The sequence below is a fragment of the Phyllobates terribilis genome, unplaced genomic scaffold, assembly GCF_046119375.1.
Source record: "Phyllobates terribilis strain yellow unplaced genomic scaffold, ASM4611937v1 Scaffold_8__6_contigs__length_399053987, whole genome shotgun sequence".
Classification (NCBI taxonomy): Eukaryota; Metazoa; Chordata; class Amphibia; order Anura; family Dendrobatidae; genus Phyllobates; species Phyllobates terribilis.
In genome coordinates this window covers 327,419,484-327,433,645 of record NW_027362768.1, presented here as the reverse complement: position 1 = coordinate 327,433,645, position 14,162 = coordinate 327,419,484, and the positions used below count along the sequence as shown (strand labels likewise).

The 14,162-nt window shown below is 42.6% G+C and overlaps 1 protein-coding gene across 1 annotated transcript in view; it reads left to right on the top strand.

Moving 5' to 3' along the window:
- DENND6A (DENN domain containing 6A) overlaps nucleotides 1–14,162 on the top strand; it is a 39,032-nt gene that overhangs the window by 9,783 nt on the left and 15,087 nt on the right. The window contains exons 5-14 of the mRNA XM_073644618.1: nucleotides 854–934; nucleotides 2,162–2,267; nucleotides 5,133–5,212; nucleotides 5,321–5,383; nucleotides 5,951–6,006; nucleotides 6,449–6,571; nucleotides 10,530–10,625; nucleotides 11,185–11,279; nucleotides 12,648–12,713; nucleotides 12,792–12,856. Of these exons, the coding sequence (XP_073500719.1) occupies nucleotides 854–934; nucleotides 2,162–2,267; nucleotides 5,133–5,212; nucleotides 5,321–5,383; nucleotides 5,951–6,006; nucleotides 6,449–6,571; nucleotides 10,530–10,625; nucleotides 11,185–11,279; nucleotides 12,648–12,713; nucleotides 12,792–12,856 (831 nt within the window). The remainder of the gene's footprint in view (nucleotides 1–853; nucleotides 935–2,161; nucleotides 2,268–5,132; nucleotides 5,213–5,320; nucleotides 5,384–5,950; nucleotides 6,007–6,448; nucleotides 6,572–10,529; nucleotides 10,626–11,184; nucleotides 11,280–12,647; nucleotides 12,714–12,791; nucleotides 12,857–14,162) is intronic.

Below are 14,162 nucleotides of genomic sequence, written 5' to 3'. Positions count from 1 at the left end.
ACCGATGAAGCAGGACACCGGGGACCATCAGAGGGTAAAGTATAGATTTATTTTTTATTTTTTGACATCACACACTATATAAATCCATGCCGGTTGCATGGATTTATATAGTGTGAAGTTGACAAGCACTTTCCAAGTGATGCTAAAATCGCTTGGGAAGCGCTTGTCAACCCGCATGCGGAAATGAAAGTGAAGACCGCATCATTTCCGCATGTCCCTGGCAGGAAACCGCATGTACAATCCGCATGCTTTTTTTCCTGCCAGAGAGATGCAGAAACGCTCAGGAAAAAATCCTGAGCATTTCTGCATCGTGTGCACATACCCTAATTGACATGCTGCGGCACAGCACATGCGGATTTCCATTGGGGAACATTGCTGCCCTTCTACCATGCGTTTTTCATGTGTTTCCGCGGCGTTTACGCAACTGCAAAAACGCCGCGGAAACGCATGAAAAACGCATCGTGTGAACTCAGCCTTACAAGTATTCCCCCAGCACCTGCTGCAGTGGGAGGCTCAGACCAGTGGGGGACCAGCCAGAACAGGAGCAGCGGGGACCGTAAATCAATTTTTCCTTTTTTTCTTTTCTTTGACTTCTATCTGTTTTTTGTTTTATTTTCCTCTCTTCCTTTTCCCCCTAATTTCCTTATTGTTTCTTTGCCTCCCATACTTTTTTCTTTCTTTTTGTCTTGTTTTCCTTTTCTTTTTTTTTCCTGTGCCTCTTTATAAAATAAGAATTCTTAAAGAAGGTGTCTTTGAGCAGATATGTAGCAGAAATATCCAATTATCCACAATTGTGTATATAAAATAAAAGTTTGTATGCTTTTCTTACTAATCTTGTGTGTTACTTTTGCAGAAAGATCCGTCCTGTTTCTATGGTTACGTCTATTTTCGACAAGTCCGAGACAAGACGTTGAAGAGAGGCTATTTTCAAAAGGTAATTATTTACCCGGCATCTTTGCTGAGGAGGCGCTGGTCTGTTTCTTCTCCGGAGCTGTGGGTGACTGCGGTTTCCAGGCTTATAGAAATAATTGCGCCGTGATTTGCATTTATCTGTTTTATCTTCATTTTATGTCTGGTGGTGGTCTCCCGGCTTCTGCGCTCCTGAAGTTTGACAGTTCGGACTAATGACATGGTTGCCTCGCTGGTCAGCTATGCCCTGTCCCCTATTTTGACTGCAGGGACACCAGAACTGGACGGATCGTGCGTTCCAGGCATCCGGCCAGCTTTAGATATTAGCTTATGGTGCTCTGTTGAAAAGAGCCTGTGTATGCACTGCTTTTGATCTGGCATGCTGCTAAAGTGCAGAGGTGGTCGGTAACCTAGTCAACAAGCATTAATTAATATAAAAACATGTGGAGGTCTCCCGACTGTTCCCCAAGGTGTTCTGCTGTATCCTTTCCATGTTCCCCAAATACATCTGTTGGATGAATTAGTGTTCGGCCGACAGTTATTGAAGATGTATGGGCACCGTAATGGGGGCATTTCAGAGCCCTGTTCTCAGAATTCCAGTGGTGGGGTTCCCCTTTGATCAGCAAGTTATCACCTCTCCTTTTAGATTGCCGAGTTGGACATAACCAACGTTTATATGGAGTTTAAGAGTTATCCAATCCTACCTAGAAATATCATAAAAGTTTGGTTAGACTTCAGTGTCATTTAATTATACAGTCATGTTACTTATTAAAGGGACTTTAATTGAAATGAATATGAAATCTAGTTGTCCTAGAGTTTTCTACATGATCCAGAATCTGTTAGTCTTATAGAAAAATTGCTGAGCATAAAGGGGTTAATTTACTGGTGGCCGTCATAAAGCCCCACCTTCTCCTTTGGGAAAGGGTGGGGCTTGGTGATCTTTTGTCCTGCAGAAGAGGGGGGGGGCTCCTGCTGCAGTTAGTTGTCACATATAGTGAGAAGATGACACATGGCTGAGCTCTGGAGACAAAGAAGATTTTGTTAATTTATTTCTTAGGTTTATTTGTAACATTAGACAAAATAGAATTAGAAAAGTAGGAAATTTAGAGAGGGATTGCAGTGGATATTTTTTTTGGGGGGGGTGGTTGTACTTTATTGCATTTTTAATGTATGTGTGTTTTTTTTTTTTTTTTTTTTTTTTTTTTTTTTTTTTTTTTTTAAAGCTCTGACCGCTGTTTCTTTTTTTCTTCAGTCCTTAGTTTTGATAAGTAAGCTGCCATACATCAACTTCTTTCACACGGTGGTGAAGCAGATCGCCCCCGAGTATTTTGAGAGGAGTGATCCATGCTTAGAAGCAGGTAACGAGTTCTATGTGATCTTCCTAAATCTATGTTAATACCTTTCAACTGCAGCCATTAACTTACTTCTGATCAGCTGTCATTTCTATGTGCACAAAACGATCATTAATCAGATCATCGTTATCGGCAGCACATCTCTTGATTAAATGAATAATGTGCTTCTGAGAATGATGAACCGTAATACCGGCATGTTCCACCAATCACCTGACAAACAAGCATTTTCCTCCTTCATCAGGTGATTGCCGACATGTTTAGCCCAGCGAACAGTCATTCGTTAGTGTCTGAGGCCTACCGTAGAGATTGCTTGCATACACAAGTAGGGTCTCATTATAGTCTACCGTGGACCTTGATGTTAAAATAAGTAATTTTCCATAAAAAAAACCCTGCTTTCACTGCATGCGCTAATGGCCCCAGTTGCAAATTGCCTTTTCAGAGAAGAGGAGAAAATGGACTAATACCACCTATTGGAGGTAAGTTTCCTAAAAGTCAATATAGACTTATTAAAAAGCTTTGCTTCATGACTTGGGATAGGAAGGCAAACCAGAAATTCTATTTTCAGATGTGTTCTGGGGATTTTGCACCTCCTCAGTGCAAAGCAAGAGATCTGATTGGCTGAGAAGCCTTTAATGGGGTTTAAACGGTAAAGATTCTCCTTGTGGAGAGCTCCATGTCACTGTAAGGAGACTTATAGGCAATGCAATTGAGCAAATAGAGTTTCTGGTTTGGCTTCTTACACCAAGTCATGTGGAATAGTCTTTTTTAAAGGGTCAATATTGACTTAAAGGATTGCTACCCAGAATAGGTGGCACTAGAAGACCTGTTCTTTTTCTCTCCAAAGAGACTATTTGCATACATAAATTCCCCGGGGACAGAAGTTTCCCTATGCTAACGTGGTGCTTTCCAATATTAGTCCACCTAATAGCCCCAGGGATATTGTGGTGGTGATACTGAACTTGCTCCAGTGACAGACTTCATGCTCCGCTCACCATTAGGTGGCGCTAACCATAGTTACTGCTGTTATATTTCCCACTTCTCACGGTCTCCATCTTTTGGCGTACCGCGGCACGCGCTCCTTCGACTATTGATTAGCAGCCAGATTTCAGCGCACGTTTTGTACCCGACCTCCCATGCTATATATGAGCAGCCACTTAACATTAGAACAGGGAAAAAAATCCAGCAATCCCAAATAGACAAACATATTAAAACTTCACATTTTAATAGAAAATCTTTAAAAAAAAACAAAACAAAAAACAAACAATCATGAAAGAGGATAAAGAATGGTGGAGGAAAAAAGAGGGAACTATAAAATATGCATGGGTGACGCGTTTCGACGTACACTGGCTCGTAATCCTAAGGTTATGGTTTAGATCCAGTGTGGTTCGAAACTCATCACCAATGCATATTTTATAGTTCCATCGTTCCACCAGTGTAAAGACTGTATTACTCCTATGAGCACTTCCACTGCCGGTCTGGACGGACCTGTGGCTGGACATGTGCACCGCCACTCAATTTATTCTCCGTGGGACTATCGGAGATCGCCAAGTACAGTGTTAAGTGTTTGTTTTTTCTAGCAGTTCTACATAGAACGAATGGAGCGGCGCTGTGCGTAACCAGGCATGTTCTTGGGATTGATGGGGTCCCAGCGATTGGGTGTGTACAGACCATTAAGTTATCACCTATTCTTTGCGCAGGTGATAACGTCTAATTATGGGAATATAACCCCATCTATGACCTTCACTTTCCGTCACAGGGCATACAGACGGTGTCATGAAAACTTTTTGGGAATCTAGGTGTCACCGCACTGTTGTCGGACATCTCGGGACCAGGGGCACCTTCTCTATCCATGGAGGCACCCTTGCTATCTCTGCTTCCCGGATTACTTCTAATGGTGAAGACGCTGGGGCCACGTGCCTTGCTAAGCTCCTAAATCAGCCCTTATCTGTCCCCTCCCCCTACCCAGGGAAGCGGCAAGAAGTAGTATATAAAAATACACATACCAGACTAACAAGGGAAGACCTACAGGGATAAAAGAAAAAAATTACCATTCATACAAATATGCGCTCGCAAGCAACAGAGTAGAACACTGGAAGTAAAGGAAGGAAAAACCAAGTAGGTGAGGATGAGGATATGCACACAGACAAATCACCAAGCAACAGTCTTTATATTAACACTCCAAACACCTCCTCAAACCTCCAACTCCGGTACCAGGAAGTATGAAACTAACACTGGCAATCCTTGATTGCCAAAGACCAGTGTATATATAGAAGAGGGGAGTGGCCAACACTGAACAGCTGAGATCATCAAATCAGGAAAACTTCACAGAATCTCAAGTGAACAGATTAACCCCTGCACTGTTTAATATTATGTTGAAGTGCTTCTAATCAGTGCAGGAATACGTGAAACCAGACACCGCGGTCTTCTGGCCTCTCTCTGTTGCGGTAAACCCGTGACACTAGGGGATGCCCTATAACACTAGGATGGCAGAAATTCACTCTGTAATACCTTATATTACTAAGAAATTAATGAAGAATATGCTGAAGAATTGTTTTTTTTAGCCTTCTTTGAAACTTTTAAAGTAAACTTTTTCTATTAAATGTCAGGGATTTTTTTTTTATTTTTTTGCAGTCCAATTATCAATTTATTAAACTGACAGTCTTATAAATATTTAAGAGTTGTCAGACATTATGTAAATGTCTTGATGAATTGTCTTTGTAAGGTTAGAAAATACCAAACTGTGCGTAATCTGTGACGTTTGCCGTCTTTCACGTGCAGACGTAGAGCTAATTAATAAATGGTTGGTTCAGCATTAGACCCCTAGGGACGCGCTCTGCAGTTATTCCTGTACTTTCTGTGTCCTCCCTATAGCTTGCAGTGACATTGACCGATGGCCTCCGCCTGTGCCGGGAAAAACTCTGCATTTGCCGATTATGGGGCTTGTGATAAAGGTACTATATAGAATTTTTGCCATTTTGCGTCATCACTTACACCATAAAATACGATGGGCGTTCCTATAACAAGTTCAGCGTGTGTGATCTCCTCTGATCTTTTTCGAGGTGCGGATCCCGACCCGTCACGACAAACCGGGAACAACACAAATGGTGGAGATGACGCCGCAGGTATTATAAATTTAATTCTGTTAACTTTTAAATGGGTTCTCCACCCCCCCCCCAAAAGAAAAATAATATCTTCCCAAACAGCTGTATAAAAACACAAACTGTGCTCTTCATCCTCCCCCCCCGTCCAGTGCCAGTTTTCCTCCACTGTACCATTATTGCCACTACAAAACACATTACCACTGCAGCCAATCACTGAGCTCAGCAGCTCAACTGATGTGGATGTCCTGAGCTGCTGAGCTCAGTGATTGGCAGCAGCAGTGATGTGCTCTGTAGTTGAGACATCACTGCAGTGGCAGAGAGCCAGGGCTAGACCTGTAGAGGGTGAGTACTTTTAAGTACACAGTCATTTTGGGTACCACTTTTTTCAAAAATGGAAAACCCCTTTAACATTCTCTATCAAGGAAGTCTCCAGCTGTTGTTATACTACAACTCCCAGCATGTACTGACAGCTTGCTTTACAATAATTATCCGCAACCCGTGCTCAAATGCATTCTGTTAATTTACAGCAGTGATTTTTTTATTGTGGTTTAGTCATTTTGCTTCTTTTTCTTTTCGATTCCCTTTCAGAGTGACGCCCAGATCTCAGTGTCTTTACCGACCATCCATGAGGTGGATTTGTTCAGGTAACACTGATTCTGCGGTATTTACCATACACCCATATCCACTGCTTTAGGTTTCGTCATACTTCATCCTGAGTCTAGGCTCTTGGCCCGCTGGAGTCTAGGCTCTTGGCCCGCTGGAGTCTAGGCTCTTGGCCCGCTGGAGTCTAGGCTCTTGGCCCGCTGGAGTCTAGGCTCTTGGCCCGCTGGAGTCTAGGCTCTTGGCCCGCTGGAGTCTAGGCTCTTGGCCCGCTGGAGTCTAGGCTCTTGGCCCGCTGGAGTCTAGGCTCTTGGCCCGCTGGAGTCTAGGGCGCATTATTGTATGGCTTGTCCCAGACTGGTAAAAAGGGGTCAGCTTTTGCGGCTCTATTGTCTTTTCTGTGGCTTGTGCCCCATTCTAGGACAACCTCTTTTTGAACTGGGCAAATTTATTAGAAGTTGTAATATGGATCTTTGCATTTTGCAGGTGCTTCTCCCCAGTCTTCTTCCATATTCAGTTGCTTTGGGAACTTGTGTTATTGGGGGAACCACTTGTAGTCATGGCTCCGTCTCCATCTCAATCTTCAGAGACCGTACTGGCTCTTGTTGGGTATGTATCCATAGGTTCCTGTGAGCTGTAGCTTGATGGAGGTGGGGGGAGAAAATATATAATATCTATCTCTATTTTTCTGTCTCAGAGGTTGAGAAGTATATACTTTATATACTTGGGTAGGGCTAGAGCTGGCCATGCACATTAGATTGCTCCAGCCACAGCTCCCCTTTATTGTTGGCCAAATGCATACATTTTTAGCAAGGTAATATAACAAGTGGCTTCTCCAAATTCAGAACAAACGCCACTTTCCCTGACCTGCTGCAGACTCCGAATTATTCGCCTCCTTCATAACAAGCGTCTTTAGTACTTAGTAGAGCCTCTCTGGTTGTTATGTTTTGTTTTCAATGTTTTATTCATTGAAGAAATAGACATAACAGATAGATAACATACACACGTTTCAATCAGAATCAAATCGTATAAAGAAAAGTGCACGAAAAATTTTCAATATTTGAAATGTAGGTAGACAGATTTGTCATGAAGATTGCAGCAAAACCTAGTAATACAGATTATGGAATTTTAATATATGATCAATGTATAACAGAAAAGAGAGACGTAATTGTCTCTATATATAAGTAATGACAATATAAGAAAAACAAGGATAAGGAGGGATGCTTAAAAAAGAAATAAGAGGATCAAAAAATCAACTGGGTAATGAGGAGAGAGAAAACGTGGATATAAAAGGGGGGACAGACAAGGTACGAGGAAGAGAATAATAGGGGAAAGTGAAGGGGGGGGGGTCCAGTCACTGTATGAAGAGGTTAAAAATAAAAATAGCACATATTAAAATGTTGAGCCGGTTTATGTGATAGAGGATAGGTAGGGAGCGGAGTTTCTAAATTTCAGCCAAGGAGTCCAAACCCGATGAAAGGAGGTGAGATTTTGCATTGACAAGGCTGCCAGTTGCTCAGTTTGGTGTACCCCAAAGAGGTGGCATGAGCAGCTTACCCGCCGAAAGAACAAAAGAGACTCATTTTGTCCTATTTAATTGGGAGGTTTAAGAATATGTGTTCAGGGGTGAAGGTCAGGCGTATGTGTAGTCATTCAAATAGGGTTTGAGCTCTCATTTTCCAGAATCCTTGAATAACCGGGCAATTCCACCATATGTGTAAGTATGATCCTTTATCTTTTTCACACCTCCAACAAAGCTCTGGGGTAGTAGAAATCCATTTTTGAGTCTGGATGGGTGTTGTGTACCATTGAGAGATTATTCTATAGGAATTCTCTTGAACCCTGACACATTGTGAAGGACCATGTGAGAAATGATATATTTGTTTGATTTGGGAATCGGTAAAAGAGATACCTAACTCTTTTTCCCATTTTAACAAGAATGCTCTCTTCTGAGAAATATCCTTCAAGAGTAAGATGTTCTAGAGAGAAGAGAGGATTTTCTTTAGTGGGTTTGTTTGGGCGCAGGGAGTGGTCTGGAGGGATCTCCCTTTATCAAGACTTGATGAATTGCCTTTTTTTAAAGATTCGTAATGGAGAAAGTTATAGTTGGACATTGTAGGCAAGGTTTTCATTTCTTGGAAGGTGATGAAGGAGCCATCCTTCAGTAATTGATCTATTAAGGGGGAGGTTTCTATAGGTCTTTCTTAAGTGATTTGGGTTTTCCTAAGCTTGGGGTGAGGAAGTCCAATGCTCGAGATAATGGAGATAGTAGGAGAGCTAAAGAGTCAGCGACTGATAACCAACTTTTGTGTGGGTTAGTTGGTTTTGAAATGTAATTTTATGTGTTTAAAATGAGGTTAGACAGTATTATTGAACGCAGTGGTATAGGTGACATATGTTCTTCTATGGAGAGCCATAGCTTCTCCCCCGGTATTCTGATCCAATCCGTAGTTCTGGAGAGTATGGCGTCTTGGTAGTATTTATAGATATTGGGTACTCCCATATCGCCCGATCTCTTGAGTAGCGATAAAGTTAGAGAGTTCAGTCTTGGTCGTTGTTTTGTTCCAAATGTAATTAAAGAGTGAGTTAATTTTGGACAAGTATGTTTTGGGCAGAGAAATGGGAAGCATTTGACAAAGGTAAATGAATTTGGGTAAAAGAAGGCTTTTAATTAGTTTTTTTCTACCAAACCAAGAGAGATAAGGAACCCTCCATTTCTTGATGTGGTCTGTGACTAACAAAATGAGGTTTAAATAAGTCTTTATAAGATGCACTAATCTTGATGCCCAAATAAGTGATGTGACTTTCTGGCCATCTGAACGGGAATTGGGTTTTAAAGCGGGTTATGGTGTGTATTGGTATGTTTTTTTTTCCCAGTGCTTCAGATTTGGAAAGATTTAATTTGAAGTTGGACAAGGAACCATATTTGTCTAGAATCTGCATAAGGGTCGGGATCCCTTTTGTGGGGTTGTGTCATTGAGATGAGAAGGTCATCAGCGAAGGCCATGGTTTTATGGTGGATGCCATCGATATTGACCCCCCCACTATGCCCTCCTATAAATTTAATGGATTTAATCAACGGTTCCATCACAATAATAAATATAAGTGGTGAAAGGGGGCAGCCTTGCCTTGTTCCATTATGGATGGTGAAAGGATTAGAGAGGGAATTGTTGATTTTAATTTTAGCTGAGGGATGAGAGTACATTTGGATTATTGCCGATGTCACAACAGGAGGAAAATTAAAGCTATTAAGTGTCTCTTGTAAGAAGGTCCAGTCTACCCTGTCAAAAGCTTTCTCCGCATCGGTGCCTAAGAGCACCCTCTCTGGTTGTTATAACCTGCTGCCAATGTGATGTAAAACCAAACACCAGCTTCTGCCATTGTTCCTGAGGAATCACAGCCTGTTCCTAAATTACAATGACCTCCTTTTCTCTAATATTCTTGGGTTTGCATGATGGTTTTTTTGAAGGGATTTCCTGATACTTGATTGAATCCATCTTGCCTTCCACAAGCTGTAGATATCCAGTCCCACAACATTACCGAGCCCCTGCCCCACCACCTTGTTTCTTTGTAGACATCACCGAGCCCCCGCCACCAGCCTTCATTGTGGTAGGCATCACCAAGCCCCCAACCCCTCCACCATGCTTCTTTGTAGGTATCATTGAGCCCCTGCCACCACCGTGCTTTACTGTAGTAGGCATCACCGAGCCCCCGCCACCAGCCTTAACTGTGGTAGGCATCACCAAGCCCCCAACCCCTCCACCATGCTTCTTTGTAGGTATCATCGAGCCCCGGCACCGCCGTGCTTTACTGTAGTAGGCATCACCGAGCCCCTGCCACCGCCGTGCTTTACTGTACTAGGCATCACTGAGCCTGTGCCACTGCCGTGCTTTACTGTAGTAGGCATCACTGAGCCCCTGCCACCGCCGTGCTTTACTGTAGTGGGCATCACCGAGCCCCTGCCACCGCCGTGCTTCACTGTAGTAGGCATCACTGAGCCCCTGCCACCGCCGTACTTTACTGTAGTAGGCATCACTGAGCCCCTGCCACGCCGTACTTTACTGTAGTAGGCATCACTGAGCCCCTGCCACCGCCGTGCTTTACTGTAGTAGGCATCACCGAGCCCCTGCCACCGCCATGTTTTACTGTAGTAGGCATCACCGAGCCCTTGCCATCGCCATGCTTTACTGTAGTAGGCATCACCGAGCCCCCGCCCCACCACCATGCCTCTTTGTAGGCATCATCGAGCCCCTGCCACAACCGTGCTTCACTGTAGTAGGCATCACTGAGCCCCTGCCACCATCGTGCTTCACTGTAGTAGGCATCACTGAGCCCCTGCCACCACCGTGCTTTACTGTAGTAGGCATCACCGAGCCCCTGCCGCCGCCGCGCTTTACTGTAGTGGGCATCACTGAGCTGCCGCATTTCACTGTAGTGGGCATCACCGAGCCCCCACCGCCATCTGGAAAATACCTTTTTAATTAGAAAGGTCCTGTTAAAGATTAAGCTGATTACATGACCCCAAATATTTACTTATTTCTATTTTTTTTTTTTTTTTTATATTCAGGTGCATTTCTCCCCTAAAATATTGCAGCGACTTCAGACCGTACTTCACCATTCACGATGCAGAATTCAAGGAGTATACAACCCGGACACAGGCACCGTATGTATTCTCTGACCAATCCATGCCTGATGAGCTAATGAACTAGCGCTGTGATGCACTTAAAGGGGTTGTCTGTCCTCAATAACATCCCCATTAATGTCCATGGTGGTCAGGACTCGGCGATGTTTATTAGAGACCCAATTCTCCATAGCTGTGATGGCTTCTTTCTAGACGAAAATCCTGACTTTATATATTTTTTATGCAAACTGTTCAATTTAGTCCTCGAGATGAGATGATGCTGTATTTTTTTTAACTCTTGCAAGTCCCCGTATCAATCCCATAAACGGCATTTATCACCTATGCACAGGGTTGGTGCTAAATGTATGATCCAATGCTGGGGTCCCTGGCGTGAATGGAGCGGTAGTGAGCATGTGTCACCATGGCTCCATTCACTTCTATGGGACATGGGAGCAGGGGGAGATCCCTGCAGTCACCCCGACTCATCATACATGTGGTAAATGGTGTTTATGGGACATATTAGCGCATACATGGCTGTCTTTGGTAATGAAGCAATGTTGAGTTATTTGCGTAATGAGTCGTCTTGTTTCCTTCTCCATAGACCTTCCGTCATCTTCGGTGTCACCAATCCGTTCTTTGCTAAAACTCTGCAGCACTGGCCACATATAATCCGTATAGGAGATGTAAAGCTGGCAGGTAAAAACGACTCTGATCCTAAATACACATGAAGGGGCGCTTTATATTACCACTTTACATTGGGTGGGGGGTTAAGCTATTCCGAGATGCAGAAGGTGGAACATAATGACGTTCCCCATCTTGTCGGCCCATTATGTCACCTGCTATCACTGCTTGCTGGTTTGTATCTTCTTCTCTTTCCTGGCGTTGCCGTTCTTCACTAGGACCCTCGCTGTCACACCTTTAATCTTTGTTGTGCCCCATAAGACAGTGAAGAACATCAACGCCGGCGAGAGAAGAAGATCCAAGACACAAGAGGAAAGACAGTGGAGCCAATTGGAGAACTGTCAGCAGTGGGCGAGGGATGTATAACATTTTTTATTTTTTAATGCCTTATTGGCCCACAGAATCCAGCAACAATGTTCCTTTAATTCTTGCAGGTGTATCGCAAATTTGGCGATTCTACAGAATCCGAATTTTATACATTAATAATCGATTCTCTAGTTTGTATCCAACTTTTAACACCATGTTGTATTTTTCACCATTAATTGATCATAAATATATATATATATATATATATATATATATATATATATATATATATATATATATATATATATATATATATATATATATATATTTTTTTTTTTTTCTAGTACCATTAAATGATGCGTTTCTGTCCTGCAGCCATAGGAACTTTCTGCTTTAATATTAAGTTTATTGTGCAATTATTACGCAGTAAGCTTCAGATCGCCATTTAGTGGTGACCGCAGCCAGCCAGAATTGTAGCATTTATTTACTTAGGGTTCTGTCCTCATAATTGCTGTTCAGGAGTTCACCGCTCCTCAGCAATCCAGTCTTCCTACTTGCTTGAGGATGGTGCAGATCTTGATTCACACTTTGGACCAGCGGCATTATCGAGCAGAGGGTCCAAACTATTGCTCTTTCCAATGCTGCGGAAGTTAAGCTGCATCATATAACAAGATCGAATGAGCCGACATGGATCAGGTGCTAACAGTGTTCTCTGGATCAGGTGCTAACAGTGCACTCCCTCCATCCGGCCAGCATCAGAGCAGCGCTTTCAAGCTCTATTGGAAAAAAGCTTGTAAGCGCTGCCCATATCCAGCCTCCTCTGCTAGGGTAATAATTTGCTTGTCAGTATATCACTGATACTGAAACATTTCATTGTATTATAGAAGTTATTAAGCAATTGCATTTTTACATCCCATGCTTTTTAAAATGTTACTGTGAAAAAAATGGAAAAATAATGACTTCTGCAATGTGAAAATAAGAAAAAAACAAAACAAAACTGTGCATGCATTTTGCACGACAGCAGTGAAGTCTATCATCTGTAAGTAATGAGACTGTACGTTACTCCTTACATTGCAGGAGATGTACCCAAACAGGTCAAAGTGAAGAAACTGAAAACATTAAAGACTCTGGATTCAAAGCCTGGTGAGTGCTGCCGTGTGATGGCGATACGCCAATTCTATGGGGCTGTTATGTGTCATTGTGGTTTTATTCTCTCTGCAGGCGTCTACAGCTCATATAAGCCATATCTGAACAAAGATGAGGACATCATCAAGCAGCTGCAGAAGGTAAGGATGCAATGTCTTGTGGATCCTCTGCCTCCATACTGTCGCTGTGAAGTGGATCTGTGGGTATCAGACATGTGCTAGGAGAACCCAGGCAGATAAGTCTTCTGCTACATCCTCCTTACCTTGCTTCAATGCGACCAGTCAATGAAAAGTATTTAAACTTTATTTTTGAAGGTTGTTCCCAATATTTAAAGTCATCACATTTCCAAAATACGAGCGATAAATTGCAAATCGGTGAGGGACCCCCTCTATTGTTGAGAATGGGGCTCTGGAATAGAGTTTGGAGGTGCATTGTCTTAGGCCTGTGGAATGCTGTACTCGGCTTAGTCCCATTGAAAATGAATAGGATGGTGGCAACCTCTGTTCAATTCTGATAGGGCATTTCAGAGCCTCGATCTCAGGATCAGTAAGACACCAACTGGTCTGCAAGTTAACTATTTTCTTTTAGACAGCTGATACCTTTTAAATCTTGAGAATAACCCTTAAAGGGGACCTTTTACTTGCTATAAATGTGCAATTTCTTTTATCTGGTGTAAAAGCCATTGTTCTCCTGAATCCGACGCGGTTTTTCTTTTGTTCCTGCGCCTCTCCGTTCCTGAGATATGGCCCCCTCTTCCCTGTATGTAAATCTAGTCTTTTTTTTATTTCTTTTTTATTGAAGTGGGCGTGGTCCTGACCTCTTCTCAGTGGGCGCCTTCTCGGGGACCACGCTCAGTTGGAAACGAGACTAAATTTATGTATAAGAAAAAAGGGGCCATATCTCGGGAACAGAGAGGCGTAGAAACAAAAGAAAAATAACGCCGGATTCAGGAGAACAGCGGCATTTACAGCAGGTAAAAAATAATATATTTACAGCAAGTGACAGATCCTCTTTAAAGGCCGGAAAAACTTCAAGGATAAATCCCAAAATGAGATGCTTAAATTTTGTGCCTTGCCACAATGTAGTATTACATATTTCAGCAGGTGACCATGTAATGTAATATAAGGTCATACCTAGTCCTCTACTGGTAGAGACTTTTTGCAGCTACTTTCTAATAGTGAGGTAGTATATACCGCCGTATTATGGGTGGTATATACATACTAGATATGTAAATGGATTCTACATTTATTACCGTGACTATTATTATTAGCACAGACACAACTTGGTGTATATAATTCAATCATTGCTTTCTTTAATGGAAAACCCACTGCCCATAAAGCAGAGGAAGGATCTTGCTCAATCATATCATCGCCACCCATTGCTAATAAGTGAGAGGATGCTATTTTATGCTCGGTTTTAACAAAAGTAAAAGTGACTGGTCGCTTA